The sequence below is a fragment of the Mandrillus leucophaeus genome, unplaced genomic scaffold, assembly GCF_000951045.1.
Source record: "Mandrillus leucophaeus isolate KB7577 unplaced genomic scaffold, Mleu.le_1.0 Scaffold632, whole genome shotgun sequence".
In the NCBI taxonomy this organism is placed as follows: Eukaryota; Metazoa; Chordata; class Mammalia; order Primates; family Cercopithecidae; genus Mandrillus; species Mandrillus leucophaeus.
Window position 1 is genome coordinate 589,312 of NW_012106831.1, and position 13,937 is coordinate 603,248.

Here is a 13,937-nt window from a genome sequence, read left to right on the forward strand (position 1 = left end):
TTTTTTTTTTTTGAAGAGACAGTGTCTCTCTCTGTTGCTTAGGCTGGAGTGCAAAGGCACGATTTCAGCTCACTGCAACCTCTGCCTCCTGGGTTCAAGCAATTCTCCTGCCTCAGCCTTCCGAGTAGCTAGGAGTACAGGCACGTGCCACCATGCCTGGCTAATTTTTTGTAGTTTTAGTAGAGATAGGGCTTCACCATGTTGGCCAGGCTGGCCTCCTGACATCAGGAGATCTGCCTACCTCGACCTCCTAGAGTGCTGGGATTGCACATGTGAGCCACTACACCCGGCCCATGTATAAATTTTTAACAAATTAGAAATAGAGAATTCCTTTAATTTTCTAAAGGGGTCTTTAAAAAAAAAATACAAACACCATACTTAAGTATTAAATATCAACAGTTTTTCATTTGAGGTTTGGGATAAGCTAAAGCTGTCTGGTTAGCACTGTACTAGAGGTCCTTGCCAGTGCACTAAGACAAGAAAATGAGTATATGTTGGAAAGAAAGAAATACAACAGCCAGGATTTTCTGCTAAGTAGACAAGGATGTAAACAGAATTGTGCGTATAGAAAACTCAAAAGAACTGAGATAAACTATTAGAATTAATAATTGAATTATATTAAAAACCTAGAATAAACCTAAGAACTAAAATGTGCAAGACCTTGACAGAAAACTATGAAGCATTATTGAAAGAATTAAAGACTCAAGTAAATAGCTTATAGATTGCTATCTTTACAATATTGAATCTTCCAGTATTCCTTAACTCATTTCTAGATCTAATGCAGCCCCAAGAAAATCCCAGCAATTTTCATCTTTTTCCTTGTCTTTTTTTCTTTCCTCCTTTTGAAATAATTTGATTCTAAATTCCTATGGAAATTCAAAAGGCGAGAGATAACGTAGACACTCTGAAGGACAACCTGCTGTAACAGATGAAAGGAAGTCTTATAGAGCTGCAGTAATGACGATGGTGTGGATCAGCACAGGGATAAAGAGAACAGTGCAACAGACTACTGAACCCAGAAACAAACTCATGCATATGTGGCCAGTTTTTTAAACAAAGGAGCAGTTAGCAAGTCTTTTTCAGTATATGATGCTGTGTCAAGTAGATGTCCGTATGGGGAAGGGAGCACTTGATTCCCACCTCACCAACACCAAAAATCAATTCCAGGTGATGTGTAGATCTAAATGGAAAAGAGAAAATAATAAAAATTCTAAGGAAATAATATAGGCAAATGTCTTTGACCCAAGTGTAGGGAAATATTTCTTAAACCGGATAATAACAGCAACTAGAAGCACAAACCTGAAACCATTAACCATAAAGATTTAAAGATGGGAAAAATTAATGGTGTGTTTGTGTGTTCTGTTAGAAATAATCCAACAAAGAAACATGATGGTATAAAAGAGAATTTGCAGAGTCACATTCTTTACAAGGTGAAAAGTGGGTGAGATTTGGCTTTGAAGAATAGGCTGAATTTGTTCACTGGTGATCGGTTCTAAAATTCTATGCAGTTTTTGAATAGTGGCTGCTGTTATTCCCATGTATTAGAATGGGAGAACACCAGAGTAAACGATCTCATTGAATAGCTACCAGAACCATCTGAAGGAACTTCAGCATTTTCCTGTTCAGTAAGCAGTGTTTTGATATATTTTTATTTTAAAATTGAAGGGACTCAAATGACTTGGGTACCTCTGGAATAACAGTAGTCATTCACAATTTTCACTTTTGTCAAGAAAACCAGTTTTTTAAAGGGCAGCCTCAGAGTCAGAATTCTCAAAAAGCTCTTGCCAAAAGCACCTTTTCTTACAAATGCTGTACTGTCCCTTACCCCTGTGTGGCTTTTAAAACTGATCCTGGACAATTCATTAATTGAACTAGCCACATTTCAAGTGCCCAGTAGCCACATGTCACTAGTTAGTGGCAGCCTTTTCAATGGGGCAGATGTAGAATATTTTTGTCATTGCAGAAAGTTTTCTTAGTTCTACAATGGGACTTTCCACCTTTGCGGACAGACACCAAATAAAATTTTAGCTGGCCTGTAGTTAAGTGACTGCTCTGGTATAACTTTAACCCCTGCCACATTAGGTTGTCAAAGGTGGCCCACCACCTTAAAAGCCTGCCTACTCTTTGGGTGTTTACTTGCATGGCTTATGATTTTCTGGTTAATAAATAAATTAGAGGCTGTGCATCGTAGTTCACACCTATAATGCCAGCATTTTGGGAGGCCAATATGGGAGGATTGCTTGAACTCAGGAGTTAAGAGACCAGCCTGGGCAACATAGTGAGACCTGTCTCTACCGAAAATCAAAAATTTAGCCTGGATTGCCTGAGCCCAGGAGTTTGAGACCACAGTGAGATGTGATCCAGCCATTGCACTCCAGCCTGGTCGACAGAGCACCCTGTCTCAAAAAAAAAAAAAAGAACAAATTGTGGTACACATTTAAAACTATCCAATCTAGGGTTGTGACAGCATTGTTGAAGATGGTAATCATTTGAGAGGTTTCAGAAAGCTTGATTTGCTGAAGCTTATAGGTGAGGAATGTTGGAGGACTGTAATAGATTTTTGCTGCTGAGTTCAGTACTTGAGGAATCTGCCTCTTATAATTAGATAGCTCCCGAATGTAATTTCCCTTTCCTTTCCTGATGTTCTTCTCCCCTTTCCCCTCTCTTCACATAGTCCTATCCAAGCTTGGAGGAAGCTACTTCAGGGTGGTCTGCGTTATGTAGGGAATTTTTTCTTTCTTTCTTTTTTTTTTTAAGCTTAGATTCTGGTGGAAGATCTGTAATGCAAGGCGAATTCACAGTAGATTGCAATTTGTGAGGGATACAGAGGATAGAAATAGGATAAATTGGATATACTTAAAGATATGGTTGGCACCACCTTGAAATGAAAAAAAAGAAAAAAAGAAAACAAGTTTAGATGTGATCATCTCCAAACTGGCTGCTTCGGGAGAGAGCCAGCTGGTTAACTGGGTTACATAATTCGAGTATGGGTTTGGGGTGGATATGTTCATAGGGGCTTAATACCTCTTTCCAGCTTCTCTTTGTCCTGGAATTCCAAAACCTGTGATGTTATTGCTGGAACTTTGATTCAGCAGTTGCTAAACACCTACTCTTGTGTTTCTGGCACTAGGATTGGGCCTTGGGTTTACACAGTTCCAAGAGTCTGGGCGCTCAGTCTGATAATAGGAGACAAGTGTACACAAATAATTATCTTATAGTGTTGTTCATAAACAGAATGTCCAAGGTTCAGAAGGTCCTGAAACAACATTTAGTCTGATTTCCCCCATTTTCTACTGGATGCAGCTGAGGCCCAGAGAGGGAAAGAGACTGGTTTAAATAATGCCAAAAGAACTAGAACCTCAGAACCCGAGTTTTCTGTTGACTGGTCCTTAATAATTTTACTCTACCACCCTAAAATATGATCACCATCCTTGTGGAAAACATCTAATTTGTATCTGCTTTAAAAAGCCCACCCCTTCCATGTTGTTCTGTTGACTGCCCTCTCTCCTTAACTGTGATACCACTTTACTATTTTTTCCTGGTATGGATTGTGCTTTTGTGGAAATTTTTATTTCCTCTCTTGTATCGTGATTATCAGGACAGGAGCCAAGCCGGCTTCAATCTTTGTCCTTATTTCCCCTCCCCAAGCGACGTCTGAACAACTGTCAGTCACACTTGAAGCCTCAGACAAGTTCGGTTCGAACCTGTTTGCTTGCTCCACTGAGAGACACCTTTGTGTACTGCAATAAAAATTCCTACTTTTTGGGCCACGTGAATGCATTTATGCTGTAAGAACTACGTGAGGTTAGTTACTGTTTGATTGCGGAGTTTTGTAGGTATGAGGCACAGAACAGTAGCAACAATTTACGAAGAGAAGATTTATACGAATTGGAACAGGGCCCTGCCGTCCGCAAGGCGGCGGGGGGCGGGCTGGGGCGGGGCTGCGCACTGGTGCTGCGCGCCCAGCTCTGTTGCCGGAACTACTCCGAGTCGTGCGCCGGGCCGCGCGCAGCCCCGCCCCGCCCCGCCCCTTTCCCCCGTGGGGTGGAAACAAAAGGGGCTCGGCGCGCGGTGCGGGGCCTAGGGGAAAGGGGAGGAGAGTTCCGGCGGTCTGGCGCGCTGGGCTCGCTAGGTTTGTGCTGGCGAGGGCACGGGGTGGGACTGGCGACCTGTACCCAAGAAGTGGGAGGGCCGCGCGTCTCGCGGCCTAGCGGCGAGGGGCGTCGCCTGCGCGCGCAGCGGAGGCCAGTGCGCCGGCGCGCAGCGAGCCCGGGTCTGTGATCGCCGAAGCGGGGTGCGGCGGGGCGGGGCCGGGCCCCTAGTGCGGTGTTGCGGGACGGGGCCGAGGTTGGGGCGCGGGGGCGGAGAGAATGGAGCCTCCGAGGCGTTAGGCGACTCTGTCATCTCTGGGCGTGCAGCCGTCGTTTCTTGGCGCGGCCCGTGTGATGGTGCCGGGAAGAAGGAAGCGCAGTGACAGCGCCTCAGTTGGAGCCGGGGTTCCGGGGGTGAGGAGGCCCGCGGACGGCGGATCTGGCGAGCTGGCCGCGGGCTGGGCGAGCGGTCACAATAGGAGCTGTCTCTTATACACATCTAGATGTGTATAAGAGACAGGCGCGAGGGCGGGACGGGCCGCGGGCCGTTGGGAGCCTGAGGGGCCGCACCCGAGTCTTGGGCTAAGGTTTGGCCCGGCCGCCCGGCGCTCTTTGTTCCCGCGGCGGCGAGGAGGCGCGGTCTCAGCTCAGGGAGCCGCCGGCCCGCTGCCCGGCAGATGTTCTCGCTGTCTCGCTTCCTCGCTCCCTCGCTCCCTCCCTTTTTGTCGAGACGCAGGTGAAATGATGTCACCCAGGAGAACGCGGAACCCGGTCGAAAGGGTCGTCTCTGGCGTCCATCTACTTCCGTGGGTTTCTGGACAGGCTGCGTTTTGTTCTCAGGGGATGAAAGTTCTTTCAGGGCTGAAGCGTGAGAGAGGTTGGTTTTTGAAACGGGAGTATTTCAGGTTATTGAGGTCCAAAAAAAAAATAAAGTTTTCGTTTACGTTTGTATGGATTGTAAGGTACAGTATTCTTCTTTGTGTTGCAAAAATGATGTATGCTATTATTCAGTAAAAGTTGAGTATGCTAATTTTTCTACCGAAAGTAGAAACACACACATGTAACTATCGCCACCATCGTATGACTTGCCATTTCTTTTTTCTTAAGAGGTGGACTTAATATATGAAAACTCAAATATATTCAAAGCTCATAATACAGTTGTTACCTTAGAGTTGCAAATCTGCTGTATCCTATTTAGCCTTGATTGCGAGTGCTGTTATACTTGAACATTTACCATAAATTTCTTTCAATAGCAAGCAACCCTTGTATGTAGGCTTTCAAAAAAATTCCCTTTTATAGGGACAGTTGGAGTAAAAGTAAAATTGTTCCTATCTTCAGGGAACACCGTGTAGTGGAAGAAATAGAACTTTTGTAGAGGTGACAATACGAAACCAAATGCCTATAGATGTCATCACGTGTGGGAAGCTGGGACACACTTGGAATAAAAAAAAGAAATTTCTGACTGGAAGTTTACCTGGGAATTGTGTCCCCTTTCTCTGGAGTTTAGACATGTACTGGTATATTTCACCTTTTGCAAACGTACTAATCATACATTGTTCGTTCAATTTTAAGTTGGTTTTTATAATGTATCTGCGAGACTTATTTCTAAGAGATTTGAAGGCGTTAGATCCTATAGGAATAAGTTCTGCGACAGACTGGTCATGTGCACCTCAGGCTCTCATCTGTAAAATATAAAAGAAGTTGGACTTATAATCTGTGGGTTTTCCACCTCTGACTTCGTCTGTGATTTTAGAAGGTAGTTCGTATTTCCATACTTGTTGGGCTTTATATGCCCATCCTGTTTTTATAGTTAAATTGTCAGGTATTACCCTGGGTCAGTATTGAGAATTTTCTTTACTAAAATAACCTAATTTTTGATAAAGAGTAAACAAGATGGCATAGTCAGACATAACTGAATCTGTTAGCTCATAATGTAGAGTGTAGATATGTTGTCTGCCAACAGCATTGGATGAGGCTTTTAGTTAATTTATGTTACATTGCTAGGCTGTTTCTGTTTGTGCTCACTTTCTTTTTTTGAGGCTGTGAGTGGAAAGTATGGGTGAGAAGTTCTTATAAAAGTTTCTGAAGTGATTAGGTACTTGATCAACATGGAAAGATTATTGGTCAAGATTATGTCGTCTAGTTTATTCCACCTATTTCTCTGTACCACCTCTAGTTTGGTTTAGGGCACCACCATTTTGTAATTCATCTTGCTGGAAAGGTAGTTGTTAATTAGTCTTGATTGTTGCATTGCGTCGGGGTCTACTTATTTGTTTCGTGTTTGTTTTCCTGCTAAGAAAACATGTCAGACAGTTTTCACTTCCATTTTGCTCTATTTAACTCACAGCCTTTTCTCTATAAAGAGCGAACAGATTGTAAACATGGATTTGAACAGTATAGTTCTTGTCTAGTTCATCAGCAAACGTTATCTAATACGACGTTATCTACAGGAGATAAAGCATTAATACTTGAACTCTATATAGTAAATTAATGAGACAAATTTAGAATACACAGATGAAGAAGAGGGGTCATGTACACAGTCTCTTTTCCCAATTCTAACATCTTTTCATTTATTTATTTATTTATTTTTTAATTTTAGTTTTTCCAGAAACAGGTTTTGCTGTGTTGTCCATTGTGGACGCGCACTTCTGGGCCCAGGTGATCCTCCTTTCTTGGCCTACTGAGTAACTAGGACTACAGGTGTTTGCCATGGAGCCTGCCTGCCTTAGATCTTTCCCTTTTTTAAGTATCTGAACTTTTTACCTCTTACCTATTATCCTCTTGGAGTTCTGTTATTTTTTTTTTTTTTTTTTGAGACGGAGTCTCGCTCTGTCGCCCAAGCTGGAGTGCAGTGGCGCGATCCTGGCTCACTGCAAGCTCCGCCTCCAGGGTTCACGCCATTCTCCTGCCTCAGCCTCCCGAGTAGCTGGAACTATAGGCGCCCGCCACCGCGCCCGGCTCATTTTTTGTATTTTTAGTAGAGATGGGGTTTCACCATGGTCTCGATCTCCTGACCTTGTGATCCGCCTGCCTCGGCCTCCCAAAGTGCTGGGATTACAGGCGTGAGCCACCGCGCCCGGCCGGAGTTCTGTTATTAATTGTCCCTCACTAGACTGAGTGGCTTTAAGGGTAAGGACTGTTTCATTTTCCCATTTTGTAGTCACAGCATCCAGCATATGGCAGGCAAGCAATAAATATTTGAATTATGATTGTTATTTAATAAAATCATAACTCGGTCATACCTCTTTTTTCCAACTGTTGTAAAACCCACAGTTATTATGTAAGTAATTATATGTGTGTGTGTGTGTTTGGAGAGAGGGAGAGGGGAGAGTATGTGTATAAAATTTTTCATTGATTTGGACTTCTGTGGTGTAGATACTTTTCACTGCTGTGTAATTCTTTGTGGTAACCAACCTAAGTAAAACAATTTTAGACTTTTTTGAGGGGAGAAAAATCTTTGTGTAGGCAAATCTAGATTTTGGAAGGGAAGGAAATAAAAGTTTATTTAAAATATCTCACTCTTATTTTTCCTACCCTTTATTTCTGCATTGTGTGTGTAATGGAAAGAGGATTTCTTTAGTTGTATCTGTTTTCTTTTCCCTTTTCCTTCTTTTTTATCACCTTATGGGATTGTGGACTGGGGAAAGGAAGTAGGGGAGCCTTAGGCTGTTTTCACAGACCCTATTTTTGCTGTGCTCTCAGAAAAAGATGGGTCCAGTTTGTTTGCCTAAACTCAAGAATGGGAACAATAATTTCTTTTTAGAAATTATTGTCGCAGTGCTGGACAGTAATGAACATCCTCACCCACATAGTACCAGTCCTTGGTTTTCTCCTAATACTGCCTATTAGCTTTTGAAAATTATTTTTTAGGTCAGGCATGGTGGCTCACAGCTGTAATCCCAGCACTTTGGGAGGCTGAAGTTAGTGGATCACCTGAGGTCAGGAGTTCGAAACCAGCCTGGATAACATGATGAAATCCTGTCTTTACTAAAAATACAAAAAATTAGTTGGGTGTGGTGGCCAGCACCTGTAATCCACTACTCTGGAGGCCGAAGCAGGAGAATTGATTGAACCTGGGAGGCAGAGGTTGCAGTGAGTCAGGATTATACGAGTCAGGATTGCGCCACTTCACTCCATCCTGGGCAACAAGAGCGAAGCTCTGTCTCCCGAAAAAAAAAAAATATATATATATATATATATTTCTTTTTCTTTTTCATAAGTGTGTCTCTATATATAGACACACATATATAGACACATGTATGAAAAACAAATTGTGACTATTGCGTGGTGATAGAATGATTTTTTTATTCCTTTCATTCTTTTTCTTATGTCATTTGTGTATGAGAATTGTTGAAGCTTAGAGATGAATGACTTAGAAATTTTCTCTTGGATCTCAAAGAGTAATAACGTCTCAGAGGGTCAGTTTCTATCCAGTGTTTGGACCTCAGTTTTCCAGAGCCAGGCCCTTGATTTTTTTTTTAAGGAGCTTTATTGAGTTATGTTTTACATACCATAAAATTCACTCAATTCAATTAGATTATTTTTGTTACATTTTGAACATTTCTGTCATCCCCCAAAGATCCCTGTGACCATCCAGGCCTGCCTTTTGCATAACTCCAAGGGTGCACAGCCCCATTCCTGCTTCCAGTGTCCTCTCCTGGACCAGCTTTGAAGAATGCCACCCAGGCCTTTGAGTACCCCTGCTCCACACTATCAGAATCCTTTCAGAGAACTCTGCTCCCAGAAAACAAAAGCCAAGGAAATAGTTTTGTTTTAGGCCCAGTGATAGAACTCTTCTCAAAGGAGAGGTGACATTTCGGTCTAGTTTATTCTCAGAACAGGGAAACAGAAAATCCCAGCAAGGAGCACAGCATACATCAGTAGCTCAATGATTTATTCTGCCTCAGCAGGATGGGGTGGACTTACTGGGCAACCACTGTCTTCATTTAATGGTGATCTGCAGGTGAGTGCATCACATCTCTTCCTTGATCAAAGCTTTTAGCTTGTCTCATTGCCAACCAGATTTCTAAGAAACTTGTTACACAAATGAGAAAGGCAGGCTGTATATCGTTTGCTTACAGTTTGAAAGATTATTCTTTTAATAAATAGTTGAATGCCTGCTATGTGCCATGTACTCTTCTAGGTGTTAGTGACATTGTGCTGAACAGGACATGGAGCTTATACATGTTCTCCTGAGGGTATGCTCAAGTCACCTCATTGAATTGGCTACTCTTTAATCTTTATAGGGAGTTCTCTGTTTCCCTTCCTAATATTCCAAGATAATTTTTTCCTTGAATTTATGAAGTCCTGTTTATATTTAACCCTCCTTACGATCATAGCATTTAAATAATTTTCCCCTCCCCCAAGTAGTAGTGTTTCTGGTTGCTACTTTTTAATGGCTGCATAGATGAAGCAAGTGTACTGTAATTTTACTTAGCAAATATTTGTTAAACATTTAGGTTGCTTCTAGTTACCTTTTAAATTGTCGCCACTATTGTGGTGTGGTGACCATATTGATGCATGTGGCTTTTCTCATATTTTGGAATATAACCTGATAATTTATCAGTTTAAATATTAGAGATTCAAACATGTTTTTTTTAAAACTATTAATCTACCTAATTACTTCCAAGAGATTAACAGTTGCCATCATGGAAGTGGTGAGAATATTTGGAGTTCTGGATTTGACTTCATTTTACAGATACCCAGACTTGTAGCTAGAGATGACACTAAGCACCTGACTCCTCATCTAATGTTTTGTTTTCATCTTTTATATTAGGCTGTGATTTTAGTCCTTTGACCGACCAGTTGGTATGCTGAAGAATGCTGTGTGGGCCTTTGTGAACACCTTATTTTGTAGAAGTACATTATGTCATACTGGCTTAGAAGTCATGTATCTGTATCCTCTCTCTCTATACACATCTAGATGTGTCCTTTGTGAACACCTTATTTTGTAGAAGTACATTATGTCATACTGGCTTAGAAGTCATGTATCTGTATCCTCTCTCTCACTTTTATTGGAGGAAAAAAAAAGGAAATGAACGAAGAAGGATGCTGTTGTCAGAAGCAATTTTAAATGTTTTGGGACAGTGTCTTGTCCTAAGTGCTAATGTTAGTGTGATAATTACTAATAATTCTTACAGTCTCCAAGAAAAGTTAAATTGTTGGTTATGTTACGAAAACACAGAATGGCCAGATTAAACAAAGGATGTCCTAAAATAGTAGTGTTGATGCTTAAAAGGTTAAACTATTTTCTGTAAACTTGAGTCTTGTGAAATAGGGTTTTCTCAGTTATGCTTAATGAATTAGTCATATGATTATATGGAAATAGACATTAAACATGATGAGTTTTGGGAGTTGCAGACTTAATCTGGTCTCAGGATGTTTCCTTGGCAGGACTTTTTAAATACAGGTTGCAATCTGAGAGAAAGCCGAAGTTAACAAATGTGTAATGCCAGCCTAAGGAAAAATAAAATTATATCAGTTTTCAGGAAACAAGTTTATTTTTAAGTACTAAAAATGGTTTTAAATAGGCCTGGTGGAATAGTTGATATTTACTAATCAAACTAGGTTATAAAGAATGTTACTTTAAAGTAGAAGGTGATTTAGTGGGTTGAGTATGAACCTTAGCATTTGATAGACTTGAGTTCAGATTATGGTTTTGATATTTCTGAGGTGTGTGACTTTAAGCAAGTCTGTTAAACCTAATGTTCAGTGTATAAAGATGGAAGAGCCTAGTTCAGTTTCTGGCATGAAGCCAGCTGTTACCAGATTGAGGCTTTAAAACCTGTTATACTGCTTAAATAAAAATGTGTTAATTTTTATATCCTTTGTAATCAAATCAGTGTAGCCAAAATTCTGGAGAACAACTTTTTTTCACTGTGGTACAATAATTTTTATTCGAGTTATATACATATACATTTTGGTTTCTGTTTTGTGTAACAAATTACCACACATTTATTTGTTTAAAACACAGATATTTCCTCACAATTTCCATGAATCAGGAGTCCTGGTATGGATTAGCTGCTGGGCTCCCTGTCCAGGGCCTTACCTTGCAGGAGCTGTGATTCCTTCCTTCCTTCCTTCCTTCCTTCCTTCCTTCCTTCCATCCGTCCGTCCGTCCGTCCTTCCGTCCTTCCGTCCTTCCTTCCTTCCGTCCGTCCGTCCTGTCTTGCTCTGTCACCAGGCTGGAGTGCAGTGGCGCGATCTCGGCTCACTGCAACCTCCACCTCCTGGATTCAAGCAGTTCTTCTGCCTCAGTCTCCCAAGTAGCTGGGACTACAGGTGTGCGCGACCATGCCCAGCTAATTTTTGTATTTTTAGTAGAGACGGGGTTTCATCATGCTGGCCAGGATGGTCTCTATCTCTTGACCTCATGATCTGCCTGCCTCGGCCTCCCAAAGTGCTGGGATTACAGGCATGAGCCACTGTACCCGGCCCAGAGCTGTGATTTCATCCGTGTCTCCTTCCAAGTTCACTGGTAGAATGTGGTTCTTGTGATTATAGGACTGAGGTCCCCCATTTTCTTGCTGACTGTCAACTGGTGACTGCTTTCAGCTCCTAGAAGCTGCCCTCAAGCGCCTGCCACGTGGTACCCTTCGCATGCCTTCTTACAGCAGCTTAGTCTAAAGAATTGACAAGAGAATCTCTTGGGAAGGACTCAGTTCTGCTTTCTCTGATTAAGTCAGGCCCAGGCTCACCCAGGATAATGTCTCTCTTTAACTTGAATTCACCCGACTTGGAATCTTCATTACATCTGAACACCTCTCCACCTTTGTCATATGATTTTACCTAATCATGGGAATGAAATACATCACATTCACAGCCCTGCCTGCGCACATGGGGAAGGGGGTTGTATAGATGTACACCAGAGGTAATCTTGGGCGGCCTATGTATGGGACTGCCTGTCCCATACATACACGCGCACACACACACACAAAATGTGTGTGTGTGATTTTATTTTACCTAGTAGTAAAATAAAATTGTACCTCGTTTTAATCAAGCCCATCTATGGTTTTGTCCCAGACTTATTTTGAATATAGCTTTTCTCCATTGTATTTGAATATAGTTTTTTCCCATTATATTTGAATATAGCTTTTCTCCATTATATTTGAATATAGCTTTTCTCCATTATATTGGTCCATCCTTTTTAAGACAAATGGAGCTTCTGATCAAAAGAAACCATTGTGAGTAGGAGGGGATGTGCTTGAAAATTATGGCCACAGGGACCAGATTGGCCAGTTTTTCATTTGTCTCTGACCAAGATCTTAAGATTACAAAGGAACAAGGACTGAAGGAGAAGAAACATGACCTTAATTTGGCTTTTCCCAGCCAGCTACTTGTACTAGCAATTTTGTAAGACTGCTTTGGGCATGATAGTTGAAGGCAGGATGGCCTTAGGATAACATCCTACAAAGGATGCATAATGAGCAAATGAAAAGCTCAAGAGGATGCATAAAGAAACCAACCATTTTGAGAGAGTGGCAAAAGCCCTCCTTAGATTGAGTCAGGAATATGAAATACTCCTTTTTCTATGAAATCTTAACTCTTACCTTCATATTAACTCAGAACTCTTACTCATAATTTTCCCCTATTTTATGGCTTTTAAATATATTATGGTTGGCTGCTTGCATCTGGGTTTCAAAAATTGCTAGAATAAGCTGCTTCAGGATAGGGCCCATGTTTTATCTTTATATCTTATTAGATGAACAAATACTTATTTTTAGAAACTGTCTTACTGTGTTGACCAGGCTGGAGTATAGTATTGCAGTCATAGCTCACTGTAACCTCAAACTACTGGGCTCAAGTGAACCTCCTGCCTTAGCCTCCTGAGTAGCTAAGACTACAGGAGTGTGCCACCATGCCACGCTAACTTAACTTTTTAAAATTTTTATTTATTTATTTATTTTGGTAGAGATGGGATTCTCTCTATGTTGCCCAGGCTAGTTTTGAGCTCTTGTACTCGAGCGCTTCTCCCATTGGGGCCTCCCAAAGGGTTGAGATTACAAGTATGAGCCACTGCATTTGGCCTGTCTCTATATTCTTCCTAATGTAATTCTTGGCTTGTAGGAATCAATCAGTAAATACGCCTTGATTCAGCAATGCATGCTTCTGCATAATGGTAAAGGATAGCACATTCATGTTTGCAGTATAGAGATCAGAACATTCTGTACAGAAAACTAATGAATTCTAAAGTTCCTGTTTTCTTTTTTTTTTTTTTTTTAGACGGAGTCTCGCTCTGTCTCCCAGGCTGGAGTGCAGTGGCGCGATCCTGGCTCACTGCAAGCTCCGCCTCCTGGGTTCACACCATTCTCCTACCTCAGCCTCCCGAGTAGCTGGGACTACAGGCGCCTGCCACCTCGCCCGGCTAAGTTTTTGTATTTTTAGTAGAGACACCGTGGTCTCGATCTCCTGACCTTGTGATCCGCCCGCCTCGGCCTCCCAAAGTGCTGGGATTACAGGCATGAGCCACCGCGCCCGGCCTAAGTTCCTGTTTTCAAGTGCTTTGTTTTTTACTTCTAGGTGAGTCTTTGGAAGTATTTTTACTCTTACCAGTGGGCACAGTTATCTGTTTACCAAGTCCATAGCAAACCAGAAACAAAATACTATAAAAAAGCTAAGGAAGGTAGGGATATTAATATGTTAATAGCAAGGATGTTAGTATAATTAGCATTTCATTTTATGATCAGTTTCTGGCTGCTTCCTTACTGTCTAGCCATGCTGAATGTTTTGCAGTTCCCTGGCTACACTGCTGTCTCTTGGCAGCTGCTATTTCATAGCACCTAGTGCCTACCGTTACCATAATACTTAAATCATGCAGTGATTTACTTCTGTTTCTTTTTTATAGCA

At 41.7% G+C, this 13,937-nt stretch overlaps 1 protein-coding gene across 4 annotated transcripts in view; it reads left to right on the forward strand.

Annotated features, from left to right (window-relative positions):
- RNF38 (ring finger protein 38) overlaps nucleotides 1-13,937 on the forward strand; it is a 91,858-nt gene that overhangs the window by 18,442 nt on the left and 59,479 nt on the right. For 2 of the 4 annotated variants that reach the window (XM_012000593.1, XM_012000594.1), the window contains exon 1: nucleotides 4,612-5,053. The exons of 1 other annotated variant lie outside the window; for it this stretch is intronic. In XM_012000593.1, coding sequence (XP_011855983.1) covers nucleotides 5,042-5,053 — 12 coding nt within the window. In that variant the 5' untranslated portion in view covers nucleotides 4,612-5,041. Of the gene's footprint in view, nucleotides 1-3,984; nucleotides 4,133-4,611; nucleotides 5,054-13,937 lie in introns of those variants that run through there. One more of the 4 variants, XM_012000596.1, reaches the window with a different exon arrangement.